General features: G+C 29.4%; 2 protein-coding genes across 2 annotated transcripts; one reads left to right on the top strand and one right to left on the bottom strand.

Annotated features, from left to right (window-relative positions):
* The first annotated feature begins 2893 nt into the window (after positions 1–2893).
* On the top strand, positions 2894–5304 carry LOC136074361 (zinc finger MYM-type protein 1-like). The gene is made up of 3 exons (XM_065786667.1): positions 2894–4602; positions 4723–4924; positions 5017–5304. The coding sequence occupies exons 1-3, from the start codon at positions 2894–2896 to the stop codon at positions 5302–5304; spliced, it is 2199 nt and encodes a 732-aa protein (XP_065642739.1).
* A 982-nt stretch (positions 5305–6286) lies between these two features.
* LOC136074360 (tigger transposable element-derived protein 4-like) lies at positions 6287–8063 on the bottom strand. Its single transcript, XM_065786666.1, has 3 exons — positions 7594–8063; positions 6748–7466; positions 6287–6681 (listed from the first exon to the last, which is right to left on the bottom strand). The coding sequence occupies exons 1-3, from the start codon at positions 7977–7979 to the stop codon at positions 6287–6289; spliced, it is 1500 nt and encodes a 499-aa protein (XP_065642738.1). The 5' UTR covers positions 7980–8063.
* Between the last annotated feature and the right edge of the window lie 7550 nt (positions 8064–15613).

Raw genomic sequence — 15613 nt, 5'->3', positions numbered from 1 at the left:
CATTTTGTTATGTCCATTAGAGTCTGACAAAATTTTTTTGATTTGTAATAAGCTATCATAGGAGTAGTTCCATCTTGTTTTATTTGGTGTTTTAAAATAAACATGTAGTGTATTGTGAAATTTTTCTGCAACCCTATTTGACATTTTTGTTTACTCCATAAAGATGAACACTTACCCATTGCTTTTCTATTAATTTTCTTAAAATTTTTGGATGAAATCTGTACCATTATCTCAACATCACTTTTTGCTATTAAGTCTAGTGTGTGACAAGCACATCGAAAATGCTGTGGTAACTGAACAAATAATTCACTCTCTTCTTGTTCATCGATATTTTTGTCAAAGATTTCATACAAACTTATATTTTCATCGTAAAAATTATCATTGTCATCATTCTCTAAACTTTTGGAAGCAGGATATGATTTAAAAGCTTTTATAAAATTAGAGCCACTGTCTGTTGTTGTAGCAACTATCTTGTTTTGTATTTTATAGGTTGTATGAATCTTAGACAAAGCAGTTGCCAAAGCAATACATGTATGTCTTCCTTTTATTTGGCTGCATGCTAAAGATACTGAATGACGCTGAAGAGTCTTTTGATCTATCCAATGGCAAGTTATACCCTCTTTTATCTTTACTCCAACAGTCAGCTGTAGTTGCAACATACATAAATCTCCAAGTGTTGAAGTAATATTTTCAGTCATTAATAAATGCAGATTATTAATACGGAGTTTTAAAATTTTACTGCAAATAACCTTCAGGTCTTTAGGAAGGCTTAATTTTATCAAATACACAAATGATGGTTTATCAACTATAGACAAAGGTTGTGTTTCATTAACAACAAAATTTACAACAAGTTGATCTAAACTTTTTAAATTTATTTTAAAACGCTCACATCCTTTATCAGTTCCATATTTCTCAAGATTTGATTGCACAGCATTCTTCTTTACATTCTCCAATGAACTCCATTTTTGTTTTTTGACATCTTTTTTTTTACTTTCGTTTATAGCTTTTTTAATAGCAATCATTTTGAATGGGTGAACTCTCTAAAATTGGAAAACAGAAAGTTAAATGAAAAATTGTATTTGAATAAAATTAACTTTTATAAATTAACTAGAAAGTTTATCAAAAACTTCATCAAACTCAAAAAAATTTGGTTTTTATAATAAAGTTTATTAAAAATGATGTCGTTATCGAATATAAGTTACATTTAAAATATTACATCCTGTTTACAATAGATTTTCTTTTAGCATGTAAGGAACAACAGCATGCATTATTTCATACATATTTCGAAATAAATTAAAACATAATTTTAAAATAGTCAGAATCGCTCATTTTAACTTACCTTAACATGCCGTTTTAAATTAGACGATGTATTTTTAGCTGTACTTATATATTTTCCTGAAGGGCCGCACGAAACACATTTTGCGTTTACATTATTTCCATTTATTTCATTAAATATAAAAAAATTCCAAGGCAAACATTCACCTGAAAGTAAAAGCAAACATTTTATAGTGTGAAGTTTAATTAATAGCAAATATTTTACTTAAATAGACCTAAGGCTATAGCTAAGCCCTAAAGTTAAGAACATTTATCATAATAAACTTACTTTATGAATATAAACTCAAGCCAATTCAATATAAAATAGATAAAAGTAAAAGGATATTTTAAAAACTGACCATTAGATTCAGTGTCATTATTACATGCGCCATCACTAACATTATTAATTTCGATAACTGGATTCATTTGTTAACTATAACCGCGTGAAATGAAATAACTTTTTTTTAAAAAGTTACCCTTTTTAAAAGTAATTTCATTTCAGCGGCAAAGTTCGCATTAAGTCGGCCAAATAAACTCGGACCGAATAAAAAATACAATTACAAGAGTTATACATTGACGGAAAAAAAATTTATAAATTTTTGAGGAACTTTTGCTTTTCGTTCACGTTCCTCAGAAAAAAGAATTCGCTCTCGTTTCTCGTTCCATTGTTTTAAAAGGAACCAGTTCCAAGCTTCATTCCTCAAAAAAGGAACTCGTTCCGGGAATCCGTTCCTTTACACACTGATATATATAATATATATATCATATATATCATATATATCTTATATATAATATATATAATATATATATATATATATATATCTCTATATATATATATAAATATATATATATATATATATATATATATATATATATATATATATATATATATATATATATATATATATATATATATATATATAGAGGCCCGGATTAAGGCGTAAGCAGTGTAGGCTTCAGCCTACACAACCACGGATTTAGGGGCACGGGCACTACATCCTATCCTTTTTTTTTTTTTTTTAAGCTGGAAAAATTGTACAATCTGTAAAATAATTATTGACAATAAGCACAATACTATCCTGATGTTATTTTTATTTAAATAATATCGGAAATTTAAAATAGTAATAATCAATGCGTTTTGTCGTGCGGTCTTCTAAACCTCGTTTTATTTTTAGATTATTATTTTTCAGTAGAACCGGTCGCACACCGATAACGTATGTGGAGCCGCAGACGGCAGACAATGCCAGTGCGTTTACTTATTTATATTTGTCGTAGCTCGCCGCCGATGGTCATAAATTGGGTAAAATAGTATTTATACTATTTTACCCAATTTATGACCATTTTTTAAAATTTTTTCAAAATATTTTTTTTTATTTAAAATATTTTAAATGATTTTATAAAATATTAAATAGTATTAGTATTTCGTATACACGCGTCGCGTGCATCGAAAATTCCTCCGTTTGATCGTACGTATGTTTTGTTAACACTATTGTAACTTGTAAATTTAAATTATAAAGGTTTTACTTTAGTGCGAGTAGTGGATTTTATATATAGTTTAGTGTTCGATATTTATGTAAAAATGGATCAGAAACGACATATTAGTAGAGCCCAAGCGAGAAAGCGTGTAACTTTTAAAAAAGAAAAAGAAGTGATTTTACTTAGTAAAATACCTAGGTTAAAAATTTTTTTCAAACAAATAAATAACATTACCCCTAGTTGTGTTGAAGATAATAAACTAGAATCTTCAAATGATATAACTATTACTAATAATTGTTCTACTACTTCTACTTCTATTCAATGTACTGCGTCTTCTTCAGTTGTTGATGTAAATGAGGAATCAGAAAAATCTGAGCTAAATATCATTCCTAATCCTCTTACGCAGAATAATACAAATAATTTAAAAGATCCAGCAGATTGGACAAATAGTAATATATGTTGTAATTATATTGCAAAATTTGGATATGATCAGAACATTGATGCAGATTTTACCTCATCAAAACGATCTTATTCTGATTATGATCGTTATTGTAGTAAATCAATCTTTACGAAAAATCGAAAAAATGGAGAAAATGTTTCACGGAAATGGCTTGTTTATTCAATTTCAAAATTTGTATCATTTTGTGCTCCATGCAAATTATTTGGATGCAGTACTCAACTGGGAGATGCTGGATTTAATGATTGGAAAAATGGACATTTAATTATTTCCAGGCACGAAAATTCTTTGGCACATAAAAATAATACATTAAGTTTTATTACATTACAAAGTGATGTAGGTAGAATTGACACTCAATTGGCAACACAAGTGACTGATGAAATGAATTACTGGAAAGCTGTTCTTCATCGAATTGTTGAAGTAATTAAATTTCTCGGTGCAAAAGGTTTATCATTCAGAGGTTATAATGAACAATTTAACAAAATTAACAATGGGAACTTTTTGGGAACGTTAGAGTTACTTGCTAAATTTGACCCTTTTATTGCTCAACATATAGAAAAATATGGGAATAGAGGGAAAGGAACTCCGTCTTATTTATCATCCACAATCTATAAAGAACTTTTACTTTTGATGAAGAATGATATAATTAAAATTATATTAAAAGAATTAAAACCAGCCAAGTATTATTCTTTAATTGTTGATTCTACACCTGATATAGCAAACGTCGATCAACTTGTTATTGCATTAAGATATGTTTTACCTAATGGTGTACCTGCAGAAAGATTTTTAATATTCATTCCAAACAGTGGTCATAAATCTGAAGAAATGAGCAATGTTGTAATGGATTTTCTTAATTCACAGAATATACCAATTGAAAATTGTCGTGGCCAGAGCTTCGACAATGCGAGTAATATGTCAGGTCAGTATTCTGGATTGCAGTCAAGAATTAAAAGTTTTAATTCATTTGCAGAGTATGTACCATGTTCTGCACATTCTCTTAACTTGGTCGGAACGTGTGCAGCAGAAAGTTGTAATTCTGCTACTTTATTTTTTATGCTTCTCCAGGAACTATACAATTTTTTTTCTAGTTCTACTGCACGTTGGGACATTTTAAAAACATATTTGAAGAAAAATCTTAGTGTAAAAAATTTATCAGTAATTCGCTGGAGTGCTCGTTTTGATGCTTGCCATGCTTTATTTAATTCTTATGCATTTATAATTGAAGCTTTGCATAGTATAGTTGATAATCAGAAAGAAAAAGCTGTATATAAAGTAGAAGCTAATGGGTTGCTTGCAAGATTAAAAACTTTAGAAACTGGTTTAATGATATGCATATGGAATTCAATATTAAACAGGTATTTTTCACTCTATAAATTAATTATTTTTAAATAATAAATTATGCTTTCATTTATTTTATTTTATTAGGGTCAGCTTAATAGATAAATAAATTAATATAAAGTTTAATACGATTTTAGTTTTAATGCTACAAATAAAAAATTACAATCAACTGACATTGATCTTCATACAGTATTAGACCTATATAATGGCCTTGAAAATTACTTGGTACACATCAGAGATGATTTTGATGTTTTTGAAAATAAGGCTGTAGAAATTACTGATTGTTCGGAGTATGCCAAAGATTCCAAGAGAAAAAAAAAGAGAAAAAAAAAGAGAAAAGTATGTTTAACTTATTAATTTTAAAATACACATAAAATAATTTGAAAAAAGTCATAAACATTAACAACATTAAAAACTATTTTTTTTTTTAGGCTATGGCTGATGAATCAAGATCTCAACCTCTCACAGAAATCACAGGGAAAATAGATTTTATTAGAAATGTATATTATGTGATCATTGATACTCTTAAATGTCAACTTAGTTCAAGAAGACAAGCTTATGAAAAAATATCAGATATTTATGGGTGTATACCCACATTGTATAAAACACCGAGTTCTATTGTTATAAGGAACACATGTGAAACTTTGGCAAAATATTTTATTGATGATGTTGAAAACTCAAACCTACTTATTGATGAGTGTATTCTTTTTCAAAATTAATTTCCACGGATAAAAATGTAAAATCTGTTCTCTCTATGTATAAGTACATCAAGACCAAAGAATTAGAATGTATGTTTCCAAATTTAGAAGTAGTTATGCGTATGTACCTTAGTACAGTAGTTTCAAACTGCTCAGGCGAAAGAGCTTTTTCTGTACTTAAAAGAGTAAAATCCTACTTGAGGTCAACCATGAAAGAGGAAAGACTGAATGCATTAGCAATATTTAGCATTGAAGCAGAATTGGTTGAAAAATTAGATTTTAATGATACTATTAACACATTTGCCCATCAAAAAGCTAGAAAAAGAAAAGTATAAAATAATGGTTAGTTACTTTTTGTAATATGATTATTTTATATTTTTATATATCTAAAATATATTTTGTTTAATTTTAATTTTATGTTTTTATTTGTTTTCACATAGGTATTATATACATGTACATATTGATGTGGCTAATAAACCTAAAATAAAGTTTTGTTATTTATTCAAGTAATTAATTCGATTGTTATTTATTCGAGTAGAGAAATATGTAAAAAAAAAATTTAATTGAGGGCACCAAATTTTTTACAGCCTATGGGCACTGTAGACCTTAATCCGGGCCTGTATATATATATATATATATATATATATATATATACAGTACTGTATATATATATATATACATACATATATATATATATATATATATATATATATATATATATATATATATATATATATATATATATATATATACATATATATATATATATATATATACAGTACTGTATATATACATATATATATATATATATATATATATATATATATATATATATATATATATATACAGTCGACTCTCGATATCTCAAACACTAAGGGGACCGGAAAAAAAGTTCGAGATATCGAGAGTTCGAGATATCAAGAAAAGGGTTGAAAATAAATAAAATTGCCCGACTTTCATTAAAACAAGTTATTTTTCTGACAAAAATCATTAACAACAAAAACTACAACTTTTGGAAAAAATCTGTTATCTGATATTGCTTTAAATTATCCATCTTTTCCATCTTCATTAAATCCTCAAGTTTTAGTGCTAGGGATTGTATTTCATTTCCGTATTTTGAGCTGTATAGCGAAGCATTTTGAATTGTTTCAAAAGCAATTTCTAATTGAATATCAGATGGGCGCGGCGGGGCTTTGACGTCAATAGCTTCGTCAACGCTATCTTCAACTTCATTATCGTCGTTTTCAAAATTAGGGTCTAAAATCTGAGCAATGATTTCAGCATCAGTAGCAAGTGAACCGGTGGTTACTACATCGCAATCTAAACCAATGTAAGATTCCGCTGAGAGATCTTCTTGAACGGCACGAGGATCTAACTCTCGCAAACGGTTAAGTTCTTCTGTCAAAAATTTAAAAGAATGATCATCATCAGCTTATTCAATACTCTTGTTTGTTTTGCTGATACCAGCTTTTTTAAAGCAGTTGATGACAGTCTCCTTCGACACAGCATTCCACGAAGAAACAAGATCTTTCATTGCTTGAAGTATAGAAATTTTTGGCATGGGTTCGTTTTTATCGACAGCCTTGATACACAAACGCACAATTTTGTGACGATATTGAGCTTTAAGACTTCGTATTACGCCTTGATCCATGGGCTGAAGGACAGATGTGGTGTTAGGGGGGAAAAATATTAGGTTGATGTTGCTTAGTCCTTCAATGTGTGGGTGGGCAGAACAGTTATCCACCAGGAGTGCTACTTTCCTGTCTTGAGCACGAAAAAATGAGTCAAGTTTCATTACCCATTCTGTAAAAAGGTCTCCGGTCATCCAACTTTTTAGCTGATTTTTATATGTGCAAGGAAGTTGTTTAATGTGCTTAAAACACCGTGGGTTTTTAGATTTTCCAATAACAAACATAGGTAACTTTTCTCCCGTTGCACTCCCTGCTGCTATGCCTGTTAGTCTGACTTTACTATTTTTTCCCCCAAAACAATTTTCTCGTGATAAATGGTATGTTTTGTTTGGTAGGCACTGGTAAAATAGTCCAAACTCATCGGCATTGAAAAAGTTTTCAAGCTTGTAATTCAAAAGCAATGTTGGAAGTGTAGTTTCATTCCACGAAGCAGTCATATTATTCGTCACGGCGGCACTTTCGCCTGAGATTATTTTAAAGCTGATGCCGTTCCTAAAAATAGGAACAGAATAATTGAATTTTAATTACACGTTTAAAAAACTAAATAAATTAAATATAAACAGATACATGTTATTTGTTTATATTAAAATTGAACAAGATTTGACAAAATTTAACTGACCTTTCTTTCCAATTATGAAACCAACAATCAGATGCTTTAAAATCCAACTCTCCTAATGCTTCTGCGAATTTTAGTGCCTTTTCTTTTAGTATGGTACCATCAATTGGTACTTGTTGACTTCTTTTTGCAACGAACCACGTGTATATGGCCTTGTCTACGTTTTTGAAATTACCAATACGAAGTTTCTTCCGTTTAGATTTTGTGCCATTTTTTTCCAGTGAGGTTAATAACTTGGTTTTATTTTTAATCCAGGTTGATAATGTGTTCTTTGGGACTCCATACTTCTTGGCAACCTCTTTGTTAGACATCCCAGTCTCTAGGTCTTTTAATGCCTTGCATTTTTCTATTATAGATTTGTTCGTGAGTTTTCGTTTAACGAGCGGCATGTTGCTGCGTTTGACAAAAAGAATAAATTATATATTAAAGGAAAACTTTTCAGAAATTCGATTCTTAAAAAAAATCGAATTTAAAAATCGAATTAAAAAATTATTTTTTTCGAAAATTGGAATTTAAAAAAATTAAATTTTATTAAAACGTTTTTGAAAAAAAAAATGTTGAAAAGTTCGAGATAACGAGAGAAAATTGCCCTGTGGACCGAAAATATTGTTCGAGATACCAAAAAGTTCGAGATAATAAGGTTCGAGATATCGAGAGGATTTTAGCCTAAACTAGTACGTTATGTCCATGGGACCGCTAAAAATGTTCGAGATACTCAAAAGTTCGAGATATCAAGAGTCGACTGTATATATATATATATATATATATATATATATATATATATATATATATATATATATATATATATATATATATATATATATATATATATATATATATATATATATACATATATATATATATATATATATATATATATATATATATATATATATATATATATATATATACATATATATATATATATATATATATATATATATATATACATATATATATATATATATATATATATATATATATATATATATATATATATATATATATATATTTATATATATATATATATGTATATATATAAATATATATATATACAAATATATAAATATATATATACATATATATGTATATATATATATATATTTATATTCATATATATATATATATATATATATATATATATATGTATATATATATATATATATATATATATATATATATGTATATATATATATATATATATATATATATATATATATATATATATATATATATATATATATATATATATATATATATATATATATATATATAGTGTTTATCAATCCCAATTTAACTGTGGCAGAGCGATCCAAAACAAAGTTATTAGGCAAGGAGTGCAAACAAAAAAATTCAGAAAATTCAGAACCCTTACTTATTTATTATGGCATACAAAACGAAAAAGTAATCAAAATTAACAAATAGCAATCATTTTATAATTGCAAGAACCAAAAAGATGTCATTCACGGCTCATTAACTTCTTTAGTTATTTCAAACTTATAGCAAAAATATCATACCTCAAGCATTAGTAAACAACGCCTAGTTGCTGTAATAAAAAAAATCATTCATTAGGTTGTTAGTTCAAAACCTAGTGACTTTATAAACACAAACAACCACTTAACTGTAAATTGATTTTACAATTTTACAGTTTACCTTTTTAACGCAAGAAGTCTTGCCAACAAACTTAACGATTTTTTTTTATACGTTGAGTCAAACAAACCTGCCTTAATATGTGTTTGTGAAACTATTTTCAATAATAAACTCCCGAACTTCATGGTCGGTCCAAATAATTATTCCATTTATCGTAAGTGCCGGATACATATTGGCGGTTGGGTAGCTATATACTGCAGAAACAACGTTAATTCTGCTATAGTAAGCATTACTCAAATTGACACAGATATTGACATCATTTGTGTTGATTTAATTTTTGGGTCTAATAAACTCCACCTAATTACTTGTTACCGTCCACCATCCTATTCTCTTGATAGTTATATCTATCTTGAATCGATGATATCGATAATTAGCAATCTCTGTGAATCTGTTCCTCAATTTGTCATTGTTGGAGATTTCAACTTACCGAAATTTGATTTGGTTAACCACGCTTTGCCTAATAAAAAATGTCATAATCGTTTTTTAACTTTAGTAAACAGTCTTGGAATGCACCTATATGTACTGGAGTCCGTTCTAAAAAATAATATTCTTGATCTTATTCTTTCAAATATCATTTCCTTATTAAGTAATATTTCTGTTGAGTGTCCATTTAGTACAAGTGACCATAACTCAGTCCTTTTTCTAAAATATAAACGCCAATTATTTTCAGCCCGAAACATAATCTTGAATCTTTTTACGATTTCAAAAATACAGATGTAATTGGTTTTATTTCTCATTTATCAAAAATAAGTTGGGACAACAATTTTTATTTTGTTTTTACTACAAGAGTAATAGAACATCTTTTCTGATCATTTTAGTAAAGGTATTGATCGTTTTGTTCCAATTAGAACAATATTCCATAAAAAGTCGTTCTTATCCAAAGTATATTTATAAAATGCTAATTCGCAAATCATTTTTCTGGAAAAGATGGTAAATCACTAGGACCATCTCTCACAAAAAGTATTTATCCAATATGCATCAAAATGTAAAAAAGCCATATCCACCCCTCAAAAATGTGGAACTAAAACTGGTCAAAGAAAATAACTCTAGTAAGTTTTTTAGTTACGTAAATAAAAGTAAAAAAAAATATAACCTATAAAAACCAATAGCAACTTTACTACTTGCAATGTTGAAATCGCGGAAGTGTTTAATAAACACTTTGGCAGTGTTTTTACGGTAGATGACGGAAATTTGCCTAAAACAAATACTTTTGTTAGTGAATATATTAAGATGGATTTCGTAGATTTTTTAACAAAGATATTTTATCAAACTAAATAATCTAAAGTTTAGCACATCATTTGGACCTGACGGGATACCAAATATACTTTTAAAACAGTTAGCACATTTAATATGTATTTCGCTTTTGTATGTATTTGAATCAAGTTTTACGTCAAGTCCGTTACCAAAATAGTGGCTTCAAGCTTCGGTTTCCCCAATTTTAAAAAAAGGATCGATCAGATGCTAACAATTATAGACCTATCTCCCTCACATGTACTAGCTGTTGTGTCATGGAGAGTATTTTTAGTTCAAGTATTGCTGATTATCTTAATATAAATGATCTAATTGCACCTAATCAACACGGCTTTTTATCCAAAAGATCTACGTGCACAAATCTTCTCGAGTAAACTAATGACTGGAATAAAGCCGAAGACAGCAGTTTAACTACTGAAGTGGTGTACATTGATTTTGAAAAAAGCATTTTACTCTGTGCCTAATCTAAAACTTTTGAAAAAACTTGCAATGTATGGTATAATAGATAACTTCCTTCATTGGATATCAGCATTTCTTTTTAACAGATATCAAAGGGTTCTGGTTGAAAATTCACTATCCAATCCGACTAGCATCCTAAGTGGATTTCCACAAGGTAACGTTTTGGATCCAACTTTGTTCTTGTTATATATTAATGGTCTACCCTCTTAGTGGTATACCCTCATGGTCGTCCAGTGGCACGGGACGACTCGTTTTCTCCAAGGGCGACTGAAATTTAAAAAAAATGTCTGTCAGTAGCCTGGCAGGACGACCAAACAGTTTTTTACTTATAAGAGTGTGTTTATTATTAAAACTATATTTTAATTGTAGTAGAAAAGCACCTTGAAAAATAGAGTGTATATTCAAATAATATTTAAAACTTATTAAGGAACTTAAACAACTTCATAAAACGTTACTAATGGTCCGTAAACCCCGCGTTATTTTAAAATCAACAAATGAAAACTTTTTAAATTTGATTTCAAAACTAACGCGCGTTTTTACGGACTATTAGAAACGTTTTTCATAATGCCAAACCTTTTATAAAGTACGTTTTTATAAAGTTTTTTTAGTATTTGTAAAAGTTCCTATAGTTTTTAATATTATTTGAATATCCACTTCATAATTTCTAGATGCTTATCTACTTTTATTAATGTTTGCAATTACTAATGTTGTTTGAACAAAGAATGAACTTTAAAAGTTATAAGTGCTTTATAAAAGTAATAACACTATTACAGTTTCATTACTTTTATTATGCAGTTAGTGACAAGAATGTCGTTACTTTTGCAGTCGTAAATTTTTAGTTTTGTTTTTTATAGCTTTTTATAGCCCTAACAAACTTATAATAATTTGCTCCTTAAAAACAAAGTACTCGGCTTTGCATAAACTAAAATTTTAAAAATATCATTAGTTTCACCCGAGAAAATAATACAAAAAAAAAAACTTTTACACCGGACTACTGATTATCATAGCAGACAACTCAAATGAAAAATAAAAACTGTTTCAGTTGCCCGCAGGACGACTGGAAAAAAAACTGGAGGTTTTCTCCAGTCGTCCACTCCTTTATAGTAAAAGTTCTTAATTGCTCTCTAATGTTATATGCTGACAATATCAAGCTATATAGTTCATTTAAGAACGCCGATTACAGTCATGATCTTGCCGTTGCCATTTATAAAGATTATCTCTGGTCAAATAAATGGCAGTTAAAAGTAACCAAAATAAGTGTTTTCCTCATAAAAAAGCACCTACATCGTTTTGTAAAGATATAAATTACAACTATCAATTAGGAGATCATAATTTAATCTTGTCTAAAAACCCAGAAGATTTTGGTGTGAACATGGGCTCTTACTTGAATAACAATATTAATATTTCAAATATCGTCTGCGCATCAAACATACGAGGATATTTAGTTCTTAAGTGTTTTAAAAGTCGCGATCCACGTGTTATCGTAAAAGCCTACACTACCTACATGAGACAGATCTTAGAATATTGTTCTCCAATTCGGTTGCCAAACCGCACTAAAAGAAACAAAGCTGTGGAAAGAGTGCAAAGACGTTTTACCAACAGAATTGCTAACCTAATGTGCTGATTCTTATAATTATTATTATCCTTCTTGAGTTTAATTGTGTGTATACCAAAACTAATCTGTTTGTAAATTTTAGTTTACATATTATTATATGAAGAATAAAGCCTTCTACGTTGGCTTAGAATTAATTATAGACTATCAAATTCACTACACAACAATTTATTCTTCATATTTTAATGAATGAAGACCAAAACAATTTGACAGCAGTCCCAATTCTGCATCAGCTTCTAAAGAATAGTCACACTGGTTTAGAATTTTGACTGACTTTATGAAAACTGTGCAAACAGAAGATAAATTAGATGTCCTCATTAACTATTTATCTCCTTCCGTGTTCGACTTTATTGCTGACATTGAATCATTTAATGACGCGATAGAAATCCGGGAAAACATATTTGTAAAACTTAAAAATGTATTATTTTCCAGACATCAGTTAGCATCACGTAAACAATCATCCGGAGAATCTATTGATAAGTTTTTGCAAGCCTTACGTACACTCAGTAAATATTAGAACTTAAAACAGGTTTCTGCTTCAGAACATTGTAAAGAATACATTTGTGATTTATTTATAAGTGGTCTAATCTCTCATCATATTCGCCAACGACTACTAGAAAACTGTACTCTTAAACTTACTGAGATCTATAATCAAGCTCGTTCATTAGAAAACGCTTAAAGAAATAACGAAATGTATTCACATACAGAGTATAATAATGTTGCTACAATTTATAAACATTCTGAATGTATTGCTGAGCTTGCTTCAGTTTCTACTAAGCCTAGTGGACTTTGTAATTTCTGTGGAAGTAAACGTCACCCTCGACAATCATGTCCTGCCAGAGACGCAGAATGTAACAGTTGTGGTAAGAAAGGACATTTCAAGAAAGTATGCAAATCATCAAAGAAAGGACATCAAAGAAAGGACATCAAAGAAAGGACATCAAAGAAAGGACATCAAAGAAAGAACATCAAAGAAAGGACATCAAAGAAAGGACATCAAAGAAAGGACATCAGAGAAAGGACATCAAAGAAAGGACATCAAAGAAAGGACATCAAAGAAAGAACATCAAAGAAAGGACATCAAAGAAAGGACATCAAAGAAAGGACATCAAAGAAAGGACATCAAAGAAAGGACATCAAAGAAAGGACATCAAAGAAAGGACATCAGAGAAAGGACATCAAAGAAAGGACATCAAAGAAAGGACATCAAAGAAAGAACATCAAAGAAAGGACATCAAAGAAAGGACATCAAAGAAAGGACATCAAAGAAAGGACATCAAAGAAAGAACATCAAAGAAAGGACATCAAAGAAAGGACATCAAAGAAAGGAAATTTCAAGAAACTATGCAAATCATCAAAGAAATTTGTCGCGTCTGCTGCTGCTAACTTTCATGCACCAAGTTTAGCTTCGATTACTTGCTCTTCTACCAACTCACTCAACTCTATTGTTTAGATCTTTATTGCTAGGGCCAAGGCAAAAGCTCTTTTTGACACTGGAAGCTCTGACACATTTATAAGCAAATCATTATGTAACTCTTTAAAACTTAATATACTCCCTTCTAATAAAAGAGTCTCTATGGCTAATCCTAACTTTTCTTGTCAAGTTATAGGTAGAGTTTCAAATAACTTCACTTTATTTGGTACGAAGTACTCTAATATTAACTTTTTGGATATACCCAACTTTTGCGAACAAATCATACTTGGTTGAGATTTCCTACAGTTGTACAAAAGTCTTTATATCAATTATGGTGGTGAAAAAGATTCTTTAAAAAATCTGTTCTCTAAATAGTATTAAAATGAAAGCTAGCACTCTTTTCCCTTTTCTATCTTCAGAATGTAGACCAATTGCTTCACCTTCTGGAACTCAGAGGACAAAGCATTCATTGAGCAATAAACTAAAAAACTTTTGGAACTAGGTATTATTGAACCCAGTAACTCTCCTTGGCGATCACAAAATGTTGTTACCAGGAATGAGAGACATAAGAAACGTATCATCATTGATTACTCACAAACAATAAATCGCTTTACACTACTTGATGCTTATCCTTTACCTAACATTAATTAATTAGTTAACTCTGTTGCAAAATATTCATTATTTTACACATTTGATTTAAAGAGTGCTTGTCACCAAATACCTCTCCTAGAAAGTGACAAGTATTATACTGCCTTTGAGCCCAATGGACACCTTTTCCAATTTATGAGAATTCCTTTTGGCCTCACTAATGCTGTTGTACAATTTCAAAGAATCATTGATAGCTTTATTCAAGAAAAGAAATTAGAAGACACCTTTGTATATCTAGATAACTTGCTTGTATGAGGTACATCTAAAAATAACATTACTTTTAATTAAAAAAAATTTCTTGAAGCTTCTAAGAAAGAAATGTTTACGTTCAATGAAGAAAAGTTTATATTCTCTACTTCGGGTAAATTCTTCCTAGGTTTTATTATTAAAAGTGTCTCTATTTCCCCTGATCCAGATTGTTTAAAGCCATTAATTAAAATGCCTGCTCCCACTGATAGTGCTTCTCTCCGTCGATTCTTTTGTATGTTACATATAACTCCCAATTTATCAAACATTTTTCTGACAAAATTCATTCTTTATCTCTAACTTCTACCTTTCCACTGTCAACTGAAGTGATTGAATGTTTCAATGAAATGAAAGAATTAATCCCTCGATCAGCTTTACAAGCTATTGATGAAAGTATACCATTTGAGGTGGAAACAGACGCCTCCGATTTTGCGATTGCTACTTCCCTTAATCAGGCTGCAAGACCAGTTGCATTCTTTTTTTGAAAACTTTCACCAACTGAAAAAAACATTCTTCTGTTGAGAAGGAAGTTTATGCTACTGTCGAATCACTTCGAAAATGGAAACACTACCTTGTTGGTTGGTATTTTACTCTAGTCTCCGACCAGCGCTCTGTCTCTTTCATGTTTGACTATATTTGACTATATCTGAATATATATGACTATATCTGACTATTGACTATAAGAGTAGGAAAATTAGGAATAACAAGATTCTGAGATGGAGGGTTGAACTTTCTTTGTTCAG

The sequence above is a fragment of the Hydra vulgaris genome, chromosome 01, assembly GCF_038396675.1.
Source record: "Hydra vulgaris chromosome 01, alternate assembly HydraT2T_AEP".
Taxonomy (NCBI): domain Eukaryota; kingdom Metazoa; phylum Cnidaria; class Hydrozoa; order Anthoathecata; family Hydridae; genus Hydra; species Hydra vulgaris.
The sequence above is the reverse complement of the archived record's forward strand: the minus strand, read 5'-3'. Positions and strand labels throughout refer to the sequence as shown.

Coding starts and splice junctions, on each gene's coding strand:
- LOC136074361 (XM_065786667.1), top strand. CDS start 2,894: ATGGATCAGAAACGACATATTAGTAGAGCCCAAGCGAGAAAGCGTGTA. Junction 4,603..4,722: donor TGGAATTCAATATTAAACAG/GTATTTTTCACT, acceptor ATACGATTTTAG/TTTTAATGCTACAAATAAAA. Junction 4,925..5,016: donor AGAGAAAAAAAAAGAGAAAA/GTATGTTTAACT, acceptor TTTTTTTTTTAG/GCTATGGCTGATGAATCAAG.
- LOC136074360 (XM_065786666.1), bottom strand. CDS start 7,979: ATGCCGCTCGTTAAACGAAAACTCACGAACAAATCTATAATAGAAAAA. Junction 7,467..7,593: donor TTTCATAATTGGAAAGAAAG/GTCAGTTAAATT, acceptor TCCTATTTTTAG/GAACGGCATCAGCTTTAAAA. Junction 6,682..6,747: donor CAACTGCTTTAAAAAAGCTG/GTATCAGCAAAA, acceptor AATTTTTGACAG/AAGAACTTAACCGTTTGCGA.